We start from the raw sequence: 16261 nt of genomic DNA, 5'->3' as shown, positions 1-16261 counted from the left end.
CTCAGGTCCAAATGTTGTAGTTTTGTTCTTTAATATATTGCCTTTTCAAAATGAGTTAAACTTCTGTATAGGCTTTTTAACTTTTCTTTTTTCTGATAAACAACACAATTCTGACTTCATCTGGCAGCAAGTTCCTCTGATTTTCCTTTTCCTTTAACCTTTTAATGCTTCTCCCTCCCTTTTTTTAAAAAACATTTTTGTTTCATTTCTTGGTTATATTGCCTATAGTTGTTTTCCTAAGTGTATTGCTTAAGAAAAAAAAATGAATTTTTAGATTTTTTTGAACCTTGCTTTTACATATTCTAGAATAAATAGCATTGATAGAAAAAAAGAACGGAAAGACCAGAGATTACTAGGGGAATTTTTTTTCTTTATTAACAGATAAGAATTCTGACTTTTCTTTTTTTCCATTTGTGTATTAGGTGGTTGTGAATGCCCTTTTAGGAGCAATTCCATCCATCATGAATGTGCTTCTGGTTTGTCTTATATTCTGGCTAATTTTCAGCATCATGGGCGTAAATTTGTTTGCTGGCAAATTCTACCACTGTATTAACACCACAACTGGTGACAGGTTTGACATCGAAGACGTGAATAATCATACTGATTGCCTAAAACTAATAGAAAGAAATGAGACTGCTCGATGGAAAAATGTGAAAGTAAACTTTGATAATGTAGGATTTGGGTATCTCTCTTTGCTTCAAGTTGTAAGTGAACACTATTTTCTCTGAATATTTTTATTGTTTGGAATAATAACAAAATAATGACATACATCTATTATTTAGTTCCTAAGAAAAAGTATATATTTCTATTTAAAAAATTTCAATTTGTTAGTACAAGTTTATGAGCCCAGATGGGTGAAAACTTTATTACATGTAAAGACTGCAGATATAGTCAGTAGTGACCAGACCAAACAAAGACCTCTTTGTCTTTTTTCTTGTATTTTCTTTGTTTCTATATTGCTCTTTCTATATAAACAAGTAAATTAATAAATCAGTAACTTTGCCATTTTTTATTGTGATTAGAAGGCTTGTTTCCCTGATCAGCTACCAAAACAGAATCCACTTAACAGATAGATCATCTTCCAAAACACATACACTTAATACACCTAATTGGATTGTAATTAATTGGTAGGGATTAACTGCTGCTGAGTTCTATTATTTGGATCAAAGTTTGGGGAATGACATTTAGGTTTTAGAATTAGAACCAGGCATAGTGGCGGGTGCCACTGCACTCCAACCTGGGCAACAAAGAGTGAAACTCCATCTAAAAAAAAAAAAAAAAAAGAGAGAGAATTATACCTGGAAGCAACTAGAAACAAAAATGAAGCACAAGCAGCTGTTGTCTTATCTCAAATGACCTTTCAGCACCATTATTTAAGTCTATTTTATCCTAAATATTAATGTTTTCACTACTGGGTCTCTAAGACTGGGTCTCCAAGAAAAATAGTTTATAATTTATATAAAAAAAGGTAGCCCTTTAAACATTTTCATTTGATTCTGCTTCTAGCTGCAGCAGCACCACAACAAAGCAGGGAATAAAATAGAGTCCAGATTATTTGAAAACTCAGCTTAAAAAAAAAAATACTGTACAATTTCTTTCTTCCCTTGTGGTTCTACAGTGTCTTTAGGGCAGAAATCAATTTTTGCTCATCAAGGTTATGATTTCAACTATTCAACCAGAAGACTAACTAAGCAAACAAACCAACACTGGTCAAAACCCTTTTGCAGCTCTTCCAGAGGTGTCAACTATGATTACTTTACAAATTCTTCCCACCTTTTTGTTGGAAATTCTTATTTCTCTTCTTAACATTTTTGACCTACTCTGAATAATATTCATGCAATTAAAATAGAGATTTTTTAAATCTGGTAAGAACGGGTGGGGCATGGTGGCTCATGCCTGTAATCCCAGCTCTTTGGGAGGCCAAAGCTGGAGGATTGCTTGAGGCCAGGAGATCTAGACCAGTGGAGGCAACATAGTGAGACCTTGTCTCTAAAGACAAAAATAAAAGTTAAAAAAAATCTGGCAAGAATGCTTTCTTTAAAAATTGTCGACACATGATGATATTTATTTGGGCACTTATTCTAACCCTTAACTAATGACCATACTTGTAAATATCACTAAAGCAACCACTTCCTCCATAAATTTGAGGGAAGAAAAATTAAAAATTTTAAGCAATCCTTTAAAATGTAAGCAATTCTGAAAATACAGTGATGGTCCTGCACAAAGCTATTAAATAAATTCTGCCACCAAAAAAAAAAAACCCTCTAAAATACTGCTTCACATTTGGCTTTTATAGAATCACCTCTCTATTGATTAGTAAGTCATTGAAATGGTCCCTTGAATCACTTTTTTGTTTCTATACCAAGTGTGTAATGGAATTGTTCTATCATTGACCTAAGCCACTGACATATTTAACACATCTCTCTCTCTTTCATATACAAAAGCCTTGTACTTTCTAGCTAGGAATCATTACTTTCTTTTCACTGCTGTCACCCACACCCTTGCTTAGTTTTTGTCTCATGATATCCACCACTTCACAAGGGTTAGTGTTATCAGAACAAAGATATATTGTGATACAGATGCTAAAGGCTTTGCTAACCTCCCTCACTAGCTAAGGGATAATCCTTTTAGGCCCACAGGACTCAAAATTCATGCCCCAGGACAAGAAACAAATTACCGTAAGTTATTAGCCTGAGTATCCTTCATCCTGTGAGTGCCAAGTGTCTGCTGTACTATTGTTCACATTTCTTATTCATATTAACTTATTATCTTCAAGAATTTCAGAAAGAAAATAGAATAGGGGGTTATTTCTAAATGTTTTGATGCAAAGTTCTTAAAAGGATTGTATTTCTAAATGTTTTGCTCCAAAATTCTTAAAAGGATAGTTGCAACCCTGCCTTTATGTATCCCGGTACTATCCTTACATTGTTACAGTAAAGAGAAATCTTAAATTTTCAATCACTTTGATCACCCTGCAGATAAATTTTAGCAGATGATCCTTAGATCTAAGTTGTAATTATTTGGCTGATAGAGCTATTGACCCATGTGTTGGCATTTGTAAGACTTTCTAAAAAGTGCTCCAGCAAATTTTAATACTGTTTTAAATATCATGACACCATGAACTCTAAAGAATTGAAAAGTGCTTGTGAGTTGGTTATCAAGGGGGAGGATATATCAAATGGCCCTTTTGTTCAATATGTGTTCTAGAAATGAAAAGCCGTACTAAAATACTGTCTTGGTCCAAAATCTATGTAAAATTTGTTTTGAAATGTCTTTCAAAAATATTGCCTTTTGAAAATTATATCAGTAAGAATATTTATTAAACATCAGGTCTAAATTATTTTTACTCCAAAGTAAAACATGCATGTCCTTCTTAATAGGCCACATTCAAAGGATGGATGGATATAATGTATGCAGCAGTTGATTCCAGAAATGTAAGTATTCCTTGTATTCTAAGTCTTTTTACAATATTGATCAGGTGGTAAAATTAATCGAATAAAGCATAAACGACCAAATGAAATGATTCTATCTTGATTTAAAATATTTGGGAAAAAGTGTGACAGGTAAATATTCAAGCACAGCAATGTTTATCAGAAAGATCTTACAAAGATAATTCAACACATGAATTATTTTGAAAACCAAAGTAACAAATTCATGTATTTAGTAACTAACAAATATTTTCCTTTTAAATATTTTCTATTTTGTTTCCTATTTATCCACACATTATATAGTTAGTAGTAATTTTAGTGTGCAGGACCAAATTTGAAGAAATATATGATTTCTATCATTAGTTGAAATGTATAGTCACCCTCCATATTAGACAGCATAAAAAGTTATGGATATTGTTCTGTCAGCCTTAGATTACTGTGATGATTTCTTTCAAATAATCATATTTTAAACCATATAAAAGAATGTTTTTATATGATTTTTGCATTCATAAATTGACTGGAGCCTTTACTAATATTGCAATCACTTCTGTGGCCAACAGATTCCTTTAAGTGTATATCACCAAAATATAAACCTATTTTATTTGATTTCAGCCTCTTTCAGGCTCCATGACCTAAACTGAAATTCATGCTCATTCCAACTTTGCTCTTCAAAACTTTGTAAGATGTAGTATTTTCTATCAACCTTCATCTTTCTATTCTCAAGTCCCATCTGTCTAGTTTATCATCATGAAGAATAGCCTCTGTCCCTGCAGTCTTCAACCTGATAGAGTTTGATGTTATCTTTCTTGAAATGCATTTCAAATAGCTTTAGTTTTATGTTGAATATCATTTTGATAACCTCCAGAGTTGTTTTATTTCACTTTGTCACATATTTTGTTTTGTGCGTTTAGTAGGTTTTTAACTTTGTTGCTTTTAGAAGGACATGAATCTGTTAAAAAACTATAGTGACCCTTTCAGTCCATTACTAAATTATAAGTAATAGCCCATTTGTTTTAAGCACAATCTAGGAATTAAATAATCAACTGAGGATTTATAAAATGGACTGTCCATCTATGTCTACTTAATCTGAAAAATTCAATAACTGTTACTTTAGGGTAAAGTGCCAAACATCTGAATGAACAACTCATTTCTTATTTGCTACATTATTTCATGCATACATGAATGACTGTTTCTAAACCTAGCCTATAGATATTTACAGTTTTAATTTTTTTAGTAACAATTTTAAAATTACTAAAATTCAGTATCTTAAAAGCTTGCAAATTTAGCACATTACTGTTCAAATGGAAAAATATTATTTGTATTTATAGTTATACAAATAGATTTTAGAATGTCATAGTAGCCATATTTTTCACATGAAAACATCCCTAAAGGCTAATTTCAGGGATGTTTTTTAGAGGTAGCTGATTCAGAAAAAAAAAATGCTGACATATTAGTAAGAATAATTTTTTCTATTGTTATGAAAAAGCACCAGTGATATTTCCAGCACTAAAATGTATGGTAATATTTTACAAAATATTCCCCTTTGGTAGGTGGAACTCCAGCCTAAGTATGAAGAAAGTCTGTACATGTATCTTTACTTTGTTATTTTCATCATCTTTGGGTCCTTCTTCACCTTGAACCTGTTTATTGGTGTCATCATAGATAATTTCAACCAGCAGAAAAAGAAGATAAGTATTTCTAATATTTTCTCTCCCACTGAGATAGAAAATTATTCCTTGGAGTGTTTTATCTGCCAAATGAGTACTTGAATTTAGAAACAAAATGGGAGTATACATTATAACTGATTTTTCCTTCCTCTTCCTCTGTCATTCAGTATCCATATATTTCCGGCTATACAAAGCTAAGAATAACTGTGTTCCACACTCTTGTTCATAGGTTCATAAAGTTTTTCCTCCTCTTATTCATTATCAAGAAACATTTTCTATCTTTCAAAAAATAATAACTAGAATAAAACTAGAAAGCAACCGAATATGCCTCTTTCCCAAAAGCAACTTGTTATTTTATCCCTACAACTACCCACTCCCCCTTGAAAATATATTTTCCAACTAATTCTTTGCAATAAATTAGGCACTGGATGTAAGCTTCTTCTAGTGTTTATTTTTATGCTTTTTTCTGTCATTGATTTCTTTTATATATTCCCATTTCTTTCTCCAAGATATTTAATTACAAGCTATCCCTTTCAGTCTTGAATTGTACGACTATTATTTATCACTTATAAGGCTCATTTGATTGTCCCAATTACCTATGTACATTATAGAACACATGGAAAGTAAATAAATATCATCACTTGGAAGTAACTGCTGCCATTCATATTTTGTTTTTCTGTTCAGAGTATTTCTGCACATACTCTTATTGTTGTACTTTTTATCTATAATTATAAATTCCACTTTAGACTTAACATAAGTATTTTCTCATTTTGTTAAGTCTTCATATATGCATTATCATAATTTACTTATTCATTCCCCAGTAGGTTGATAATTTCGATTGTTTTTAATCTTTAATGATTTAAATAGTACCTTGTTGAAAGTTTTGTACAAAAAAAAGAGAGAGGGAGAGAAAATAAGGCTTTAATTATTTCCTTAGAATAAATTCCCACAATGAAGTATTTTACTCCCCTAGAGTAATATAACTACTCAAACTCCCAATAACAGTGTATGAACACCCATGCCACTGTTCCCTCACTGTCACCAAACATTGTTTTTGAATATTTGATATTTAATAGGTGAAAACTGTATTTAATTTTAATTTTTATGACTTTTATCACCTTAATTGTTATGACTTTTATGTATTTTATTACATTTGAACATGTTCTTAAATGCTCATTGGCCATTTGTATTTCTTCCTTTATGTACTGTTGCTTCATCTCACTTGTTCAGTAGGTTTGCTTTTTGTATAATGAATGAGTGCTTTCTTTCACTACAGAACATTCTCCCCTCAATTCCCTTTTCTTATTACCAGTAGTATTCTTAAGTCAATATCAGGCTACTCTATTTCACTTACTTGCCAGTGTTCCAATCTTCTATCCCTACTGGCCTGTCCCATACTTACTATGCTATGAGCTCTGATTTATCCCCTAAATCTCTCACTAACTCATCCAGTTTTCTTTTTATCCCTTTCCTCCAATTCTTGACAGAGTTAGAGTGACTTTTTTAATGAGTAACTCCAAACTGTCTTGCAGTATACATCCTCTAACTCTTTGCTACATTTAAATAAGAAAATTATTGCCTTTAACATCATAAAGGTAGTATGTATAGTATAAGGTACCAAGTATTTATTATCTCAGTGAACCAAATTTCGCCACTCACTAAGCATAAGGTCTTGGGTAAAATACTTAACCTTTTTGAGATTTGGGGGTGTTTGTCTTCATAAGATAATAATAATAAAGTCAATTTTGAATTATTTAGGGAATTAAATATTATCATACCTAAAGAGTACAATTTTTTTACATTTTAAATCCCAGATATAATTATACTAATCAGTTGAATTTTGTATTTCTTTTTTTAGCCATCCATTTTCTATTTTAACATTGAAAAAAATGTACAAAAGGACACAGTTTTAACCAATTTGATTTTTCTTTTCTATACTTTGGAGGTCAAGACATCTTTATGACAGAAGAGCAGAAGAAATACTATAATGCAATGAAAAAATTAGGATCGAAAAAACCGCAAAAGCCTATACCTCGACCAGGAGTAAGAAATATCAAATGATATGGGGGAAAAATACAAAAACAAAAACTTGCATGCTTGTCTCACAAAAAAGAAAGTAGCTAACATTTCCAGTAGAAAAAATTTCTTTCACTTTTAGAGCATCATCTAAAAGTGGTTTGTATCTTTTATGATAATGGTAACAACAAAAAAAATTAAAGACCAAAAAAGAACAAGAAGAAATAGAAGATACACCCTTGACTTCAAGAGATTTAGAAGCACCCCATTAGAATCCATATTAATTGGCCAATGGACACATAGACAATGTGATGTGCACAAGAGAAACTTAATCACACAACTCAAGAATGGTTGCAAAGTAATATCAGGGAAAGAAGTAAACCTTGGGATGGGGCTGTTAGAAATGCAGTTTCCTAATATTTTAAGAAATGAAGTGTCGAGTGAAATAACACCTTACTTCTATTTTATTTTTCACTAGAGATACTAAGTGTTTTAAAGGAGGAAAGAATTCCAGTATCTACTATTCATATGTATGGCTATAGAGTTAGGTATTACTAATGTCTGCAGAAGTCAGGGTCAGTAATTACAGTTTATGATGATAAATAACAATATTCATGCTTCCATGATGAAACAAACAAACTGCTATGAAAATGTACAGCTATTATCCCACACTATAAATATTTTTATGATGATGATCTGAGAGGTTTCAGTAATTCCTAGGGTGCATCAAGGAAAAAAATACTAGCAAATATTCATATTGTGATGATTGAATATTGCCTTCCTGAGAATGATGAGAAATATATACTTTCTCCGTTAAAATTTAGCACTGAGTAGAAATGAACCAACAATTTGTAGGAAAAATATAAGTTGGAAAATTCCCTCAGAATTCCTCAGTGGCCCAAAGAAATAAGCCTGCAGATGGCCTTCAGTGACTAGCAGTGGCAGAAATGGGAAGCAGAATCACAGATCAATGACAAAGAACATGAATTTTTTTTTTGACATAAACATATAGGAAATGTCATTCTGGTCCACTATCCTTGTGCAGTTTCAGGATTCTGTGTCTGACAATGTTAGCCAAGGCTATTTGGTAGAAGAATATGAGTATTGCCATATGTAGTATTTAAATGCACAATGTTATAGATGCGCCTTGGAAATTCCAAATTCTCCTTAACAATTATTTGAGAATACAACAAGTGAAATATTAATAGTACTATATTTTAAAATGGATGTATGGTCCAGCTGATCATTGGAAAGTCTTGAAAAAAAATTACATGGGTTTCTTACCTTTTCATAATCTTAAAATGTTGATATGTGTTGCATACCTCTGGAAGAAGTATACAGTGTTGAATGTTTCTTTTGTTTGTTTGTTTGTTTTTATTAGAAACCCTCTTTGGATAAGGGATTGTTATTCTGAGAAATACACATTAGTAAATGGCAATTTAAATAACTAAATTTTAACAATTAATATGCTATAAATCATTCTTACAAAAATCAGGGCCAATGACTACTTTGCAAGAAACTAGAAAGTCAATTAATGCAGAAAGTACTTAATGCTAATGCACATGAGAAAACTCCTTTGTTGTTAAAAGCATTTCTATTTCTCTACAGAACAAATTTCAAGGAATGGTCTTTGACTTCGTAACCAGACAAGTTTTTGACATAAGCATCATGATTCTCATCTGTCTTAACATGGTCACAATGATGGTGGAAACAGATGACCAGAGTGAATATGTGACTACCATTTTGTCACGCATCAATCTGGTGTTCATTGTGCTGTTTACTGGAGAGTGTGTACTGAAACTCATCTCTCTACGCCATTATTATTTTACCATTGGATGGAATATTTTTGATTTTGTGGTTGTCATTCTCTCCATTGTAGGTAAGAAATATTTAAAGTTCTTAAATTCAGTTAAATAAAAGTGAAAGCTGAAACAATCAAGATTAGATTCAAGATCATCCCAGCAATCAGAGATAATCACTGTAAATATTTTGATACATTTTATCCAAGTGTGTTTGGTTTTTTAACAAAATGTCTCCTACTCTATGTCAGTATTGTTTCTTATTCTATCCATTTAGAATAATATACTTAGTGTAAATGTAGTAAAACCTCATTCATTTGAACTAGAACTGTGCTATTAACTAAAATAAAAATGTTTCTGACATGTTGAGATTGAAGAACCAATATAGTATCTAGATGGTTCTGTTAACAAGACTAGAAATGTAGTCTGGTACTCACGAAAATTGCTTTAGAGAATAGACATGGAGTCACCAGCATATAGATATTAGTGGAAAGTGGTTTCAAGATAAGGAAAAGTATTGCATAAAAAGAGAATAAAGACAAGGACTAAACATTAGCAAATGCATATAGTAGGTTCTCTACAAGTGTCATGTAGAGATTTTCTAGACTATCTTAAAAATGGGTTTATCATAATGATGCACAAGGGAAACAAGGTGGCATGGGACATCATCAGTACTATACTTCAAAGCCTGGAACATATAACTAGCCTCATGAGCAATAGCTCATTTCATTAGACAAAACTAAAGCTCTGGTAAAGTGAAAAGCATCTGTCTGTGGGCCTATTCATTCTTCCCTAAACAGGATGATATGATTGGGTCAATATTTTACTATCCAAAACGAGGCACCTGTGTTGGACAGATTTTCATGCCACTCCCCTCTCTGAAGAAACTGGCCTTATATCCAGCTCATTGTATATAGCCTTTGATTCCCACTAATTATAATCCTTGGTTATAACTAGTGTGGCTAAGGTATAAAAGTTGTATTCTCACACGTCTCCTTCTCTCTCTCTTACACACACACACACACACACACACACACACTCTTACACTTCGTCTTTTCAGAATGAGGCATTTAAACTTGAAGGCATTTAGTTTCTTGAGCTCTTTTTTAACTTTACAAGTATTGTTTTTATCTAAAAAGCAAATGGAGAGAGAAGCTGAAAATAAGAAGACTGAGATTACAGTGTTAGGTACAGGAGACCAAAAAGAATTGAAATACAACATTAAGTACAGGATACTAAAAAGAGCATCAACCTGGGGTCCTTTCAGAAATGCACGAGAACATACATAAATGAGTATATAAAAATATTAGAGTGGAATTTAAGTAAGTACCAAGATCGTGGGGAGATGAAAGTAGCATCAAAAGCTACCAATACTTTCAGATGGAAAAGGAGTAAATAGAGAATTTAGAATATGGCAATTTCAGAAAAAGTCACTGTATACATATAAACTTGTACCTATACTGTTGGGCTGCTACTGTTCGGCCAAATGTGCATTTTTAACTTATTTTCTTTTTAAATTCTGACTTGGGACTTTACATAAACTAAAACTAGTTTATAAATGTCTCTTAAAGATAAAGTATTATAATCCTTATAATTGAAATTATTGCTGAATTTCAAAATTAAGATTTATATTATGTACAATTATATATATATTATATATAGCTGTCATATTTAAGATAATATAACTGGGTTCAGGACTCTGAACGTTACCTTGGAGCTTTAGAAGAAACATATGTTTATTTTAATGCATGATTTCTTCACTGGTTGGTATTCTCATTGTTTATTCATAGGTATGTTTCTTGCTGAGCTGATAGAAAAGTATTTCGTGTCCCCTACCCTGTTCCGAGTGATCCGTCTTGCTAGGATTGGCCGAATCCTACGTCTGATCAAAGGAGCAAAGGGGATCCGCACGCTGCTCTTTGCTTTGATGATGTCCCTTCCTGCGTTGTTTAACATCGGCCTCCTACTCTTCCTAGTCATGTTCATCTATGCCATCTTTGGGATGTCCAACTTTGCCTATGTTAAGAGGGAAGTTGGGATCGATGACATGTTCAACTTTGAGACCTTTGGCAACAGCATGATCTGCCTGTTCCAAATTACAACCTCTGCTGGCTGGGATGGATTGCTAGCACCCATTCTCAACAGTAAGCCACCCGACTGTGACCCTAATAAAGTTAACCCTGGAAGCTCAGTTAAGGGAGATTGTGGGAACCCATCTGTTGGAATTTTCTTTTTTGTCAGTTACATCATCATATCCTTCCTGGTTGTGGTGAACATGTACATCGCGGTCATCCTGGAGAACTTCAGTGTTGCTACTGAAGAAAGTGCAGAGCCTCTGAGTGAGGATGACTTTGAGATGTTCTATGAGGTTTGGGAGAAGTTTGATCCCGATGCAACTCAGTTCATGGAATTTGAAAAATTATCTCAGTTTGCAGCTGCGCTTGAACCGCCTCTCAATCTGCCACAACCAAACAAACTCCAGCTCATTGCCATGGATTTGCCCATGGTGAGTGGTGACCGGATCCACTGTCTTGATATCTTATTTGCTTTTACAAAGCGGGTTTTAGGAGAGAGTGGAGAGATGGATGCTCTACGAATACAGATGGAAGAGCGATTCATGGCTTCCAATCCTTCCAAGGTCTCCTATCAGCCAATCACTACTACTTTAAAACGAAAACAAGAGGAAGTATCTGCTGTCATTATTCAGCGTGCTTACAGACGCCACCTTTTAAAGCGAACTGTAAAACAAGCTTCCTTTACGTACAATAAAAACAAAATCAAAGGTGGGGCTAATCTTCTTATAAAAGAAGACATGATAATTGACAGAATAAATGAAAACTCTATTACAGAAAAAACTGATCTGACCATGTCCACTGCAGCTTGTCCACCTTCCTATGACCGGGTGACAAAGCCAATTGTGGAAAAACATGAGCAAGAAGGCAAAGATGAAAAAGCCAAAGGGAAATAAATGAAAATAAATAAAAATAATTGGGTGACAAATTGTTTACAGCCTGTGAAGGTGATGTATTTTTATCAACAGGACTCCTTTAGGAGGTCAATGCCAAACTGACTGTTTTTACACAAATCTCCTTAAGGTCAGTGCCTACAATAAGACAGTGACCCCTTGTCAGCAAATTGTGACTCTGTGTAAAGGGGAGATGACCTTGACAGGAGGTTACTGTTCTCACTACCAGCTGACACTGCTGAAGATAAGATGGCTAGTCAGACTGTAGGGACCAGTTTCAAGGGGTGCAAACCTGTGATTTTGGGGTTGTTTAACATGAAACACTTTAGTGTAGTAATTGTATCCACTGTTTGCATTTCAACTGCCACATTTGTCACATTTTTACGGAATCTGTTAGTGGATTCATCTTTTTGTTAATCCATGTGTTTATTATATGTGACTATTTTTGTAAACGAAGTTTCTGTTGAGAAATAGGCTAAGGACCTCTAACAGGTATGCCACCTGTGGGGTATGGCAACCACATGGCCCTCCCAGCTACACAAAGTCGTGGTTTGCATGAGGGCATGCTGCACTTAGAGATCATGCATGAGAAAAAGTCACAAGAAAAACAAATTCTTAAATTTCACCATATTTCTGGGAGGGGTAATTGGGTGATAAGTGGAGGTGCTTTGTTGATCTTATTTTGCAAAATCCAGCCCCTAGACCAAGTAGATTGTTTGTGGGTAGGCCAGTAAATCTTAGCAGGTGCAAACTTCATTCAAATGTCTGGAGTCATAAATGTTATGTTTCTTTTTGTTGTATTAAAAAAAAAAAAAAACCTGAATAGTGAATATTGCCCCTCACCCTCCACCGCCAGAAGACTGAATTGACCAAAATTACTCTTTATAAATTTCTGCTTTATCCTGCACTTTGTTTAGCCATCTCTGGCTCTCAGCAAGGTTGACACTGTATATGTTAATGAAATGCTATTTATTATGTAAATAGTCATTTTACCCTGTGGTGCACGTTTGAGCAAACAAATAATGACCTAAGCACAGTATTTATTGCATCAAATATGTACCACAAGAAATGTAGAGTGCAAGCTTTACACAGGTAATAAAATGTATTCTGTACCATTTATAGATAGTTTGGATGCTATCAATGCATGTTTATATTACCATGCTGCTGTATCTGGTTTCTCTCACTGCTCAGAATCTCATTTATGAGAAACCATATGTCAGTGGTAAAGTCAAGGAAATTGTTCAACAGATCTCATTTATTTAAGTCATTAAGCAATAGTTTGCAGCACTTTAACAGCTTTTTGGTTATTTTTACATTTTAAGTGGATAACATATGGTATATAGCCAGACTGTACAGATACGTTTAAAAAAACACACTGCTTAACCTGTTAAAAATGTGTTTAGAATTTTATAAGCAAATATAAATACTGTAAAAAGTCACTTTATTTTATTTTTCAGCATTATGTACATAAATATGAAGAGGAAATTATCTTCAGGTTGATATCACAATCACTTTTCTTACTTTCTGTCCATACTACTTTTTCATGAAAGAAATTTGCTAAATAAGACATGAAAACAAGACTGGGTAGTTGTAGATTTCTGCTTTTTAAATTACATTTGCTAATTTTAGATTATTTCACAATTTTAAGGAGCAAAATAGGTTCACGATTCATATCCAAATTATGCTTTGCAATTGGAAAAGGGCTTAAAATTTTATTTATATTTCTGGTAGTACCTGTACTAACTGAATTGAAGGTAGTGCTTATGTTACTTTTGTTCTTTTTTTCTGACTTCGGTTTATGTTTTCATTTCTTTGGAGTAATGCTGCTCTAGATTGTTCTAAATATAATGTGGGCTTCATAATTTTTTTTCCCACAAAAACAGAGTAGTCAACTTATATAGTCAATTACATCAGGACATTCTGTGTTTCTTACAGAAGCAAACCATAGGCTCCTCTTTTTCTTAAAACTACTTAGATAAACTGTATTCGTGAACTGCATGCTGGAAAATGCTACTATCATGCTAAATAAAGCTAAACAACATTTAAAATGTGCAAAACTAATAAAGATTACATTTTTTATTTTATTGTTTGCCCAGTCACTTTTTGTTAACAGAATATTCTAATGATATGGAGATTTTTTACATTACAAATTGGGGGAGAAGGGGAGCGCGCGCACACACACACACGCGCACACACACACACACACACACACACACACACACACACACACAGAGGCATACCCACGTTGACAACAAAACCTAAGGTAGATATGTCACTGGAGGTAGGGGGTAATGACCTCCCAGAATTACAAGCAGCAGGTGTGTTCTCTGTTAGGAGGAAGAACTGGTGTCAGAGGATAGCTAGTGATTCTAGGAGGAAGAGAAGTATGGAAGCCAGAGTGATGGTGGATGACCCCTCGAGCTATGAAAAGAAACCCTTAAATCATCATTTAAAAATGTAGAATTGCCATGTGTGTAGGATACTGTGTTTGCTCCTCCAGAGCCACTCTCTATGCTTCTGCATCATTCTGTGTGTCCCAGAAGGGTGACTTCTACACATTGCAAAAATGGGCTCCCCTACCTTTGAGCTCCCAATTGGTTTGGCCAATGAGAAGCACCAGTGGGAAAGCACCAGAGAGAGAAGATTGACATAGGAATATTTCTTCTCCAATTCCTTCTTTGCTGGGTTGGCACTGGACTCATTCCTCCCCCAAAAGTCATACTCCAATCAGACTGCCCCTCATACAACTGAAGCTACTTTCTCTGGGGTCTGGTAATCACTCCTCCCCTTGCTCCTTCAGGTCTGCTGCTGCATTGAGAGTGCTTTTGTATTCCTTGTAGCTTTCTCCTAACATTGCTGACACTTTTGTAAATGCCCCCTTCATGAAATTCTTCTATATGCCTCATTTCAGCATGCCATCTGTCTCCTGCCTGGCTGATACAAGGTGATTCAACAGCTCATGAAAGTCAGCAGGAAGCAAAGATGTGCCTTGCTTCAGCTTGGGGTCTTAATCTTGCTAACTTTTGCAGATAAAGAAAAACAGTAACTGGGGGAACCACAATGAAGTCCAGTGCAGAATTCATGGATATCATGGAAAGGTTACTCGGGTGGTCCAGATAGTAAAATTAACAGTCTAAATTAATCTATCTAAATTTCTGAAGAATGAGAAGCCTTCCCTTGTCATCAGGTGAAGCCAGAAGAGGGAATATAGCCTCAACCAGAAAAGGGACAGTAATTAAAAGTGCTTTTCCCATCCTTGTAAAATGGACTGACTTTGCCTCTTCATAACATCACAATCCTAAAGCAACACAACAATTAATTCTGATTTATTAGTAGCTGAAAAAAATTCCCATTTCCAACTAAGGTAGGTCAGAATTATAGGATAAACCCTGCAGACTTTTTATACTACCCATCCACGCCATTACTCACTGTTACCTTTCCAAATACAAAGAGAAGAACTGGTAAAACATAATCATATAAATCTCCATATTCATTTTGACATATTTGGCATGATATTTTCTGTGCTAAAAAGTAATTATTCTTCAAAGAATGATGAGGTCATGTCATTAAGACACAGGAACCAACTAGAAGGGGCTTCCCACTGGCCAAATCTGGGGCAAGTTGAGCATCAAAATAAATGATAGTAAAAGATTATAATTCATTGCATAAAATAAGAATCAGCAAATACATACTGATGTAAGTAAATAAGGAAAAGTACAAATCTGTTTCTTGCAGTTGAATGTTAATTAACAATTGTAGAAGAAATAATGGAGTTAGAAAAATCACTATTTGGCAATCACCCTAATGACAATTGATTCATACAAGAATCATCAATGAGTATTAAAACTCATGGGTGAAAGTTTGATGAGGAATAGGGTATTTATAGCATCTTAAAGTATCTCTTCTCTATTAAGTAGAAAATTTAAAAAGAAGAAAGTATACTTTGGAGAAACACAGCAGACAATACCTTCAAAGATATCATCAACTATGAGACCAACTGATACTATGTGCCTCGTGATAAGATATACTGAAAGGGCCACATTACTTCTTGGTACACAGTCAAAATTTTAAAACCAGAATCTAACTACAAGGAAAATCAAATTGAGGACACTCTATAAAATAAGTGGACTGAACTCTTTAAAAATGTCAATGTCATGAAAGACAAAGAAAGGCTAAAGAATTCCATGAGGTCAAAGAACTATGACAACTAAACATAATTCTGGATGGAATATCAAATTAAAAAATAACAGATAAATAATATTATTGGGAAAGCTGAATAAATTTGAATATGGACTGTTTATTAGTTATTAGTATTATAATAGTGTTAATTTTCCTAATTTTGTTAAGACTAGTGTGCCTGTTCCATGAAAATAGAAAATGTTCTTG

At 33.8% G+C, this 16261-nt stretch overlaps 1 protein-coding gene across 7 annotated transcripts in view; it reads left to right on the top strand.

The window, feature by feature from the left end:
* The window catches only part of SCN1A (sodium voltage-gated channel alpha subunit 1), a 137137-nt gene extending 123178 nt beyond the window's left edge, over nt 1-13959 (top strand). For all 7 annotated transcript variants that reach the window (XM_063694961.1, XM_063694960.1, XM_063694958.1 and 4 more), the window contains 6 exons: nt 423-704; nt 3381-3434; nt 4979-5116; nt 7034-7138; nt 8720-8990; nt 10701-13959. In XM_063694961.1, the coding sequence (XP_063551031.1) occupies nt 423-704; nt 3381-3434; nt 4979-5116; nt 7034-7138; nt 8720-8990; nt 10701-11878 (2028 nt within the window). In that variant the 3' untranslated portion in view covers nt 11879-13959. The remainder of the gene's footprint in view (nt 1-422; nt 705-3380; nt 3435-4978; nt 5117-7033; nt 7139-8719; nt 8991-10700) is intronic.
* The last annotated feature ends 2302 nt before the right edge of the window (nt 13960-16261 follow it).

The sequence above is a fragment of the Gorilla gorilla genome, chromosome 11 (genome assembly GCF_029281585.2).
Source record: "Gorilla gorilla gorilla isolate KB3781 chromosome 11, NHGRI_mGorGor1-v2.1_pri, whole genome shotgun sequence".
Classification (NCBI taxonomy): Eukaryota; Metazoa; Chordata; class Mammalia; order Primates; family Hominidae; genus Gorilla; species Gorilla gorilla.
The sequence above is the reverse complement of the archived record's forward strand: the minus strand, read 5'-3'. Positions and strand labels throughout refer to the sequence as shown.